The sequence below is a fragment of the Macadamia integrifolia genome, chromosome 9, assembly GCF_013358625.1.
Source record: "Macadamia integrifolia cultivar HAES 741 chromosome 9, SCU_Mint_v3, whole genome shotgun sequence".
Taxonomy (NCBI): domain Eukaryota; kingdom Viridiplantae; phylum Streptophyta; class Magnoliopsida; order Proteales; family Proteaceae; genus Macadamia; species Macadamia integrifolia.
In genome coordinates this window covers 15338996-15348995 of record NC_056565.1, presented here as the reverse complement: position 1 = coordinate 15348995, position 10000 = coordinate 15338996, and the positions used below count along the sequence as shown (strand labels likewise).

At 36.8% G+C, this 10000-nt stretch overlaps 1 protein-coding gene across 2 annotated transcripts; it reads left to right on the top strand.

Annotated features, from left to right (window-relative positions):
- Window positions 1-3195: 3195 nt before the first annotated feature.
- On the top strand, window positions 3196-7091 carry LOC122088654 (F-box/LRR-repeat protein At3g58900-like). 2 transcript variants are annotated; one of them, XM_042657973.1, is made up of 2 exons: window positions 3196-3363; window positions 3481-7091. In XM_042657973.1, exon 2 carries the CDS (start codon window positions 3643-3645, stop codon window positions 4777-4779), a length of 1137 nt encoding a protein of 378 aa, XP_042513907.1. In that variant the 5' UTR covers window positions 3196-3363; window positions 3481-3642; the 3' UTR covers window positions 4780-7091. The 2 variants fall into 2 exon arrangements, with proteins under 2 accessions (XP_042513907.1, XP_042513906.1); XM_042657972.1 differs by having other exon boundaries at window positions 3627-7090.
- Window positions 7092-10000: the final 2909 nt, after the last annotated feature.

The following is a 10000-nucleotide window of genomic DNA, read 5'->3' as shown; positions in this document are numbered from 1 at the left end:
GCAAGAGAGACAAACGGGACCGCTTCCAACAGAGGAACACTGCCGGATTCAAGCGCGACGCGGGCGCTTGGATTTACCGTCATCCTCTTTACTTAAAAAAAAAAAAAAAAAAAAAGGTAAACCCACGTATGCTTAACTGTTTTGCTTATACTACGGATGTGAATTTATAATCGAAATCATTTATCGAAATCGAACCGATCCATTTACACTGAAATTACAAAATTGTTTAGTAAATGATGCAGTTATGGTTTCAAGTTTCAAGTTTCAAGCCGATTAGCTAAACGGATTGGGTCGATTTTAACCACAGAACCTGTTGGTTCCAAACTAATTGAAACCGTTTAAACCACACCGTTTAAAATCGTTCAAACCGTTTAAACCGATCCAATTAATCCGTATAACAATTAATAATTAAATTAAGTGGTCATCCTGCTTTGATATGATTGATTGCAATTCAGTTCAAGTTTAGGTTTTAGATCATGAACTTGTAATCCATTTATGTTACTATGTTATTATGTTATCATAGATGGGGTCAAGTCAGCATCGGCTCCTGTGAAAACCATAGAAACCTTGGAGCTGGCCCAAAGGGGGTTATGGGGAATCGAATTCAGGATTCATGTCGATTTAGTCATTTTATCTTACTGCCTAAGTTGCACCATTGAAGTAAAAAAACATGTCAAGTCAGTTATTAGGTTTTTAGTGGAATGAGCTGTGTCTCAAAAGCTGAATGTGGTTGTAGATAATGATGTGCATGTTGTATTTTCTTCGCTTTTTATGTTAACCTTTTACATTTTTCCCATTAAAAATGGGGAAAAAAATCCTAAAATGTAGCATATCCCTTGCGCCCACACACAAAGGGGAGCAACATGATTACATCACCCCTCATGAAATGGAAAAATTTTGTCACTGTTGATGAGACCACTATGCCTTTTAAGGAACCCTCCCTCAAAAAAATATGGGTTTCCATAAAGAGTTTGGCACATTTGATTTGGAGAGCTTAATCCCTATGCTCCATCAGGCTTCAAGTAAAAAAGAAAGGAGATGAAATTTGGGTTAAAAATGAAAGAGAGCTTTTAATAATCATTACATAATATATCATGATTGTTAAACTAATTCCAAATCATCCCAAATCTGATTCTTGGATTTTTTTTTTTCCTTTAATCAAATTCCTTAGATTCGAAAACAAAAATAAAAAATATATTTAAAAATATAATTACCAAATATGATTGTAAAACTAAATCTCCAAATCTGGTTATTAGATTTTGTTTTATTTTGTAACCATATTCCTTGGATTTTAAAAGAAAAATAAGAGTTTAAACCAGGTTAGACAATCATAAATACTTTTTAAATTAATCCCAGTTCATTTCTCTTATTTCCCTTGCATTCAGGTGGACCCAATGCAATCAAAAGAACAGCTTATCTTCTTAGCAGCCTAGAAGTATAGACTAGCAAATGCACTTGCTCACCTAAACTTTATATACACACCTATAATATGTGCATGCTTCAAAAATGATAAAAAAATAAATAAATGTCGGAAGTGACTCTATGGCCTTCTTTTGTATCATTTTTCTTTCTTTTTTTTTATCTATTTAACTAAAGTTATTATTGAAAACCATTTTTTATCAAAACATAAAAATGGTTTGGTAAGTACTTGACAAAAATGATTTTTTGTGAGAAATAGTTTGACATCTCTATATGGAAAATAGTTTTTTAAATAACAGGGTGAAGAGATTCCCTTTACCCATCTTTCTTATAACTTTCTTTCTCCACTTTGAACGGAAGAAGAGGGGGCAAAGGGGTTGGATTTTTAATTACAAAGCAAATGGCTATGTTACCCCTTCATATTGAGTCTTTAAGCACATGTTCATTGAAGTCTAGCACAAAAATAACTGAAAATCATTTTTGACCAAAACACATAAATGGCTCTTGATCTCTTTTTGATTTTTGTGTTTTATCAATTTTTTTTTAAATAGAAACAAACTCCATAAATGATACCAAATGCAACCAAAATCATTTTTGTAAACAAAGATAAAAAAGAAAAATGATACCAAAGAGGGCACTAAAAAAAAATTGTTTGTGAATTAATCATTGTTTATTTAAAATTCCTAAATTTCCAATGAAACTAAGTTGGATCCAAATTTTTAATGAATCAAAATACGTTAATCATAACTATGAATACATAACTATACGTTCGAAAAAAAAAATGAAAAAATAAAAAGAGAATAATTTTTTTTTTTTTTGGAAGAACAAAGAGAATATATGTCTAACTTGCATTAGGTTGAATCAACATTAGCTCGAGAGAACCACTAAATAAGGAAGTTTGACCCAAAATAAAAAATCAACGACATTTCTTGGATAGGCTCATCAAATGGTCATAATATATATCATGTGATAGCATGGTGATTTTGCAGTCATATTGTTCACATCACCGTTGATCCATTTTGTAGTTTAGGTTCATAAGTATTTCATCAAATGGTAAAATTCATAAATCAATCTTTTTAATCAACTAGCAATCTCCGTTGGTCTAAAGACATTGAGGCACCGTTTGATGACGTTCATAGAAACGTGTTTTTGTGTGCCAAAAATAGAAAAACGGCCTTAAAAACATATTGGTAAATTTGTTACGTTCCACCCATTTTTAGGAACGTAAATAAAAATTTATGATAATTTATGATATAAGAAACGTAAATGATGAAACATGTTATACTTGTTTCGTTGTTTTTAGAAATAAATTGAAACCAAAGTATTAGGGAAAGGTAAAACTAATTTTTTATCAAAGGGCAACTCGTTTATCAAACACCAAAAAATCCTTAAAGATAGTCCTTGATGCTATTATCGGTGTTATAGATCTTGGTGCAGACAATTTGAGAAACAAGTCAATCAAACACCAAAAAATCCGTTATGAAAAATCATTTCTGCTATTTTTAAACACAAAAATAATAGAAACATTAGGTAATAGACATAAATTTTGATTTATGTTTCTAGAAACTGATGAAATATAACAACTTTGTCAAATAATTTTTAGGTTATTTCTTTGTCTCTATGAATAAATAAACACAGAAATGATAACAATAAAACGTTGTCAAACAGCGCCACATGTGTTTTCACATACGTTTTTTGAGTCCCACGGCTGATTTATTACACAAGTTGTGTTACTGCATAAAATCAAGATTGACCTTTTGGGTCTGAATTTCTGGACCATAAAACCAAACGAGTTCAATGGTTACACGTTAGCAAAAAGAATATCGTTTGGGTCATTTCCCATTTCCCATTTCCCGCGCATTTTCGTCCTTTTCATAGATTTTCTTCTTCTTTACTTCTGCAGACCGTCCTAATCAGATTCAGAGCAGGCCTCGATTCATCATCGTAAGTATCGAAGCCGAACTCTGTAAATCTCTTGTTCTTCATTTTAATCTTTTTAATTTTCTTCTTTTCATATTTTTTTTAAGTTGTTATTTATATACAGATCTTTTTTATGATTAGGGTTTTATCTTTCAAACCCAACAATCAATCACACACTTCTCAAAAATCCGAGTTCCATCTTTGCGGAACCCTAAACTGAGTAAACTAATGTCCCTTTGAATATTTGTGTGTGGATTTTGATGTTCTCTCCTGTTCGACAAACCAAGGAGGGGAAATATCAATATGGAAGATAATAGTGGGGAACAAAGAATGAAGCTCCAAAGAACAAGTAAGGATGTGGATTTTAGTGATCTACCGGATTCTATTTTGTGTCACATTCTCTCCTATCTTCCTACCAAAGAAGCTATGATGACGAGCTTTTTAAGCAAGGGATGGGGATCTCTATGGACCTCTATTCCACTAATTGACTTAGACGAGAGGCAATTTATTGGGCGAACTCGAAATTTGAAGCATAATGTCTCTGGGGTTAATTTTCAGCAGCAGAAGAAATTTTCTGATTTTGTTGAAAGGTTTATTGATTTTCATGGAGGCTTGAATGTACCGGAGATTCGACTACGGTTTGATGTTGGAAGTTATCTCAAGTTTTCTTCTCGTGCTGAAAGGTGGGTTCGTACTGTGATGACTACTGATGTTACGGCAATTGATATAGATTTTTCTGGTAAAAGCTTGGATTGGTCAGACATGAACAAGAATATGTATACTTTGCCTTCATGTGGGTTCCCATCCAGATCATTGACGGCTTTAAGATTAAGATTTTGTGAGTTTAAACCCTTGCAGAACAATAGCTTTGTGTCTCTTCAAACTGTAAGTTTGACGGCTGTAAAAGTATCCGATTCCTCAGTTAATGCTCTGATATGTGATTCTCCATGCCTAGAAAACTTGCATCTGGAGTGCTGTTATGTTCCCAATTCTTTTCATGTTGAAGCTCCTGCATCATCACATCTCAAGTTTATGGTGGTTGATAACTGTGTTACTCCAGGACATAAATTCATTGAACATTTCTCTATAAATATTCCAAGCCTTCAGAGCTTTAAGTTTAAGGGTATTATAAATGACTTCTCTGTGAAGAACTTGAGGAATTTGATTGATGCTGAAATTGACGAGCAAAATGAGTACAATGGGTTTGAAGATCGTGAATACCGCATGGTATGTGAGCTATTCAATGGTCTTGGTCATGTCCAGGTTCTAACACTATCTAGCTGGTTTCTCGAGGTATGTTTCTTGTTTGCATGCTTTGTCAGGAGTGTTGTTTTTAATCAAATTCAGTTCATGTTTCATGGAAATTGTTATGAACCCAGGATATGGCAATGGCTGATGTGCTTTCATCTGTTGAACTCTACCCATATTGAGACACTTTGACATTGATTATTTTAAAATTGTTTTTCCCCCAATATCCATGAAAATTGATATCTAGTTGTTGATTATTTAGGCTCTATGTTAGCCCTGAATTGAGGGCAAAAGGACCAAGACCTCAAAGGAGGAAGAAAATCTCCGGATTAGTGTAGAGGAGAATGGGACAATGTTTAAATATTTATGCATCCAACAATTTGAAAAGGGTTTTGAGGAAAGGGATATAGGTCTATGCATACCCTATTAATATTGTGCCAATGAGAAAAGGCATTAGAAAACATAATGCATCAAGGAATCTTAATTGCATCATGAGAGGCTGAGTCAGGATAATTTTGACGAATAGCCTTTGTTGTTCTTTCTTAGTTTCTATTTGGGAGGCCATTATTGGATTTTCTTGGAATTACGGATGGGCTTTGGCCCAGTAACTTTGTAATAGATTCTTTTTGTTTGATACATATAAAAGTCATAATATTTAATTAATTACATCTATTCCATCTGCATTCAAGCCCGTACTGCTCCAATCCTTGTATGCCTTAGCAGCAATTCAATTACATCTCTCTCTCTCTCTCTCTCTCTCTCTCGTGTAGCATTAGTAGAAAGTAAACCTGCGATGAGATCTTCCATGTGGGATTACCAAAGTCAAAAGCAGTTAGGATCCAAGAGATCTTCAAAGTTTGACTTGACAGTAGATTGAGCTGATATGTTTCTAAACCATATTCTTCTAATCTCCACTTCCAATTTGTTCTTGTATTCTCCAACAGGGATAAAAGAAAAAAAAAGAAAAAAAAAAAGTAAACTCCGATTCATTGATATTACAGCAAGTATGGCACCATACAATATTTGTAGAAAAAGAAGCTTGTAAATTTGCCATTAGACGATACAAATCTGTTGGAAGCTTGATGATGTCATCAGTGGCCAGATTGATTTATAAATTTCTCTCTACATCGGATCATTTAATTGTCTGTAATCTCTTCTTGGGAGGATGGATGGTTGGAAGAGAGAGAGAAGGATGAAAAATAAAGAGTGATGGGTGTAAAATAAACTAGGGATAGTTATATGGAAATGGGATGTATACATGGTATTTATTCTTAAAATATAAATTAGCAGGTAAGTTGGTACTAGTCATTCCGTTACCAGAAAATGTTTAGGGTCTACAAGAGAGAAAGTTTGTCAACAATGATTTTCAATGTAAACGAAATTAAAGCCTTTTCTATTTTTATGATGGCTTTTTCAGATATTCTACGTATTTTAAATAACTTGATCTTATTATTTGATTAAATTTTAGAAAATTTTCATGCATGAGTTCACATAACCTCATTAAGCTGAAGTTGAATGGTCATATATTTAGGAAATTCCTGGAGGATTGATCATTCCGATACAACCATTCATAGGTAAGTTGACCTATGCATTGGCTGTTTGGAAAATTTGAGTCCCACAACAATTGCATGGCCCACCCTATATTAAATTATTCCTCTTGAGAAAGTTGAAAGCAGGCAGGACGCCAGGCCCATATGAGGTCCCAATAGAAGTATGAAAGAGTCTAGGAGTATGTGGGGTATCTTGGTTAATTAATTTTTTTAACAAGATTATGAGCACAAGCAAAAAGTCAGATGATTGAAGGAGAATCATAATAGTTCTAATCTACAAAAATAAATTGGATATTTAGAGTTACAGTAACTATAGAAGCATACAACTTATGTGTCATATTGTGATGTTGTGGGAAAATGTTATTGAAGCCCATCTGAGAAGGGAGACTCATATCTCAGAGAACCAACCTGGTTTCATGCTAGGGAGACTCATATCTCAGAGATCCATGATAGGGCTTTGATAAGGCTCCGCATTCGGCAGGACTCTCTGCATAACTTAAGCCCCCCCCCCACCACATTATAGGCGAAGTCAAGGCAAAAAGCACCCAGAGTCCGTCTACATTGGCCACGGGGCAGATGTATGGACAAACCTGTTCAGAGCACGAAGTTGTCTCCGTGTTTGTGATAGAAGCAATCAGTTCATAGATCATAGAAGGCATTAACTCACTAACTAGACAGGTTCAAACTTCCTCCGTTTCTACATACTCTTAATGCTCTATTCGTATTCTCTATCATTGATCGGTCTGGATCCGTCTAGTGTTGATAAGCCGGGCTCCGTGGATCGTTGGTAGCCTCCCAAGTGCACGTATTTTTCACGGATTTCTCCCTGGAATTGTTGATCCCTTCCACTTCGCTCGTCGTGAGAGAAGTTTTGGGGGAACCATTGTTGTAACCTGACAGTCACTGAGAGGGGGGTTGAATTAGTGAGTCTAATTCCGATCCCCAAAAAACTGTCTAATGTCTGGCTAAGAAAAACCTGATATACCTGTCCCTGTTTGCACACAGTCGTATGCACACTCAACCTCTCATAGGCACTTCCAAGTGTGCACACCCATTCCACATTCCACGCACTTCAATTTAAAATGCAAACAACAAGCACCCACAACACAGGATTTTTACGAGGTTCGGCAATTTACCTACATCCCCAGAGTAGTGCCTGTAAAGGTTTCGTACCTACTCAATACACTACTTTTGACTGCACCCACAGTCAGGAGCACCCACACCCAATTTTCTCAAGCCGAAGCTTAGATGGCATTCGCAGTGGCGGTGCAATGTGTAGCACCCACTACACGGGAGCACCCACTAAGCACTCAATAAAGAATGCAGTAAATTTGGGCTTATATCAATGCCCTACAGTCAAGCTCTGCCTAACATATATATCCACAACTAGCTAGCATGCTTACAGTTCATCTACAACTAACCTAGCATGTATACATTCATCCACAACTAACCCTAACATACATACATGCATATAATGTAAAATCAAAGGTTAGAGAATCTCACAACCGATTGCCTAGGATGACTGGAAACTTGTACTGACAAGTTTGGTGCTCACACCTTCTCTCTCATTGGCTTCTTGCTCTTCAAAGCAAACACATCCTTGCTTTCTTCTCTTCCTCCTTGGCTTTGAGTTAATGTATCATTAACACACTTCAACCACCTCTTTTACCTCATTTAATGGCCTAAGAACATTTATCATTAAGTATTCATGTTCATTTAAGGACCAACAAAGAGGGGGAAGGTTCTCTTGCCAAAACCGTAGCCTTCCTTCACTCAAAACTCATAAAAAACGAAGAAGTAGCAACTTGGTTCACCCAAATCCGAGTTAAAATGAGGGAGATATGACCATTTGAAGTTGGAGCAATGAAATAGCCTGAAATGGAATCTTTGTAGGAGTGGCGTAGGTTATGCCGGTGGCGCGTGCAATAGGGGGCGCAAATCTGGCTGTAGATCTCATCAAAGAGTATCTAATAATATGAGCCGTCGGATTCCCATAACGGATAGTAAACATGAACCGTAGATCTAGGATCATATGACGTCATGATGACCTAGGCGGTCAACGTTGCGTCAATGGTCAGAAACGTTGTCGACATCCTATTGGTTAGATCGGCATGATTCACGGAGGGTTGTCGGCTATGTCTCATAAAGTATGGGCTGCTCGCAGTCCTTAGATTGAGATCTTCAGATCTGGCTTAAATCAGATCTTATGAGATCTTGAGAAACAACATCTATCTATGCCACTTTTTGTATGTGTGTAACACCGTAGCATCCTCGATCATGTGCAGCACCAGCATATGGTTCTTGATAAATATGACCAATGGAAAATCTCGCGCAAGCATATTAAGCGTTCGATCCAGTGCTAATTCGTTAGCACTCTTAGATGGGAATCAAGCCTACGTGGTCGAATTTGGACCTTCCATTTCACAACCCTATACTCTCTTTTATTACAATCAAGCCCCTGCCTCCATATATTTCAGTGCTTAAAAACCCCCTGCAACTCAGACCTGCAAAATCTTGAAATTACACAAAAGCCCTTCAAATTTCAAAAATAAATTCCGAAAAATCCACCCAACACTGAGAGCAACTGATGGATTTTCGGTTTGGATTTTCGAACCGGCTTTACGGAAACACTTATAACTTTTTCATACGATATCCGATCGAGATGAAACAAAGTGCGTTGGAACCGTAACTGGACGCTCTACGACTTTCCAGAAGACTCAATCATCTGACTCATCCATGTAAAAAGATCAAAATGCCCCTAAACCTTTCCAATGACGCATATTTCTCATACGAAATCGGAACGTGATGAAATCAGAACCATTGGAAAGATTGGATTTTTGTCGTATGGTTACATGGAGAACACTTCCTTTAAAAATTCATCTTCAATGCTGAAACTGCCCTCGACTGCCACAAATGCCGTAACTTCATACGGTATCGGAATGCGACAAAATTAGATGCACTGGACTAGATAAATTATAATATATATTTTTCATGAAGAAACAATCTTCCAAAAATATCATTTTCACTGTTGAAAATGCCCCTGAGCGTAAATAGGCTAATTTTGCCAGTTTTGACCCAGAAACCCGCATCACATACTAAGGATGTATCAAGCCATTCCATGCATACCAAGGAGTTTTGTTATCTCATCGGTGACACTAGACACAGTAATGTCATCATTTTCATCCACATCATCCAAACTGGCCACGTCATCATCGCCATGTGGCCGGGTTGCCAACAAGGACAACCATAAAACAACAATCTCCCCCTTTGGAGTTGTTGGCAACCACCTCATCACTAATACACTCCAATGCTCCGATGAGTAACTCTTCCCCCTTTGACAACAAGTACAAAGGTTGGAACCAATGGACTCCCCCTGAGTCCAATATGGGGGTAGCAACATTAAGCAACTTGCTCCCCCTCTCCCAATGCCACTAGTGCTTTGGACGAACCACCACTCCCAGCTTCTGTTTAAGGAACTCAAACTGATATTTGGGAAGTGGTTTAGTGAAGATATCAGCCACCTGCTCTGCTGTGAGAACAAATTCCATCCTTACTTCACCTTCCATCACCTTGTCTCTTAAGAAATGATACTGGATAGCAATGTGCTTCGTTCTAGAATGCATTACCGGGTTCTTGGAGATATTGATAGCACTAGTATTGTCACAATATAGTGGCACTGCCTGCTCAACTCCACACTCAGATCCTTCAACATCTGCTTCATCCACAACACTTGTGTACAATAAGATGTAGCTGCAATGTATTCTGCCTCTGTAGTTGAAAGAGAGACTGACTCTTACTTCTTACTATGCCATGCCACCAAGCTACTCCCTAAATAGAATACACCACCACTGGTGCTCTTCCTG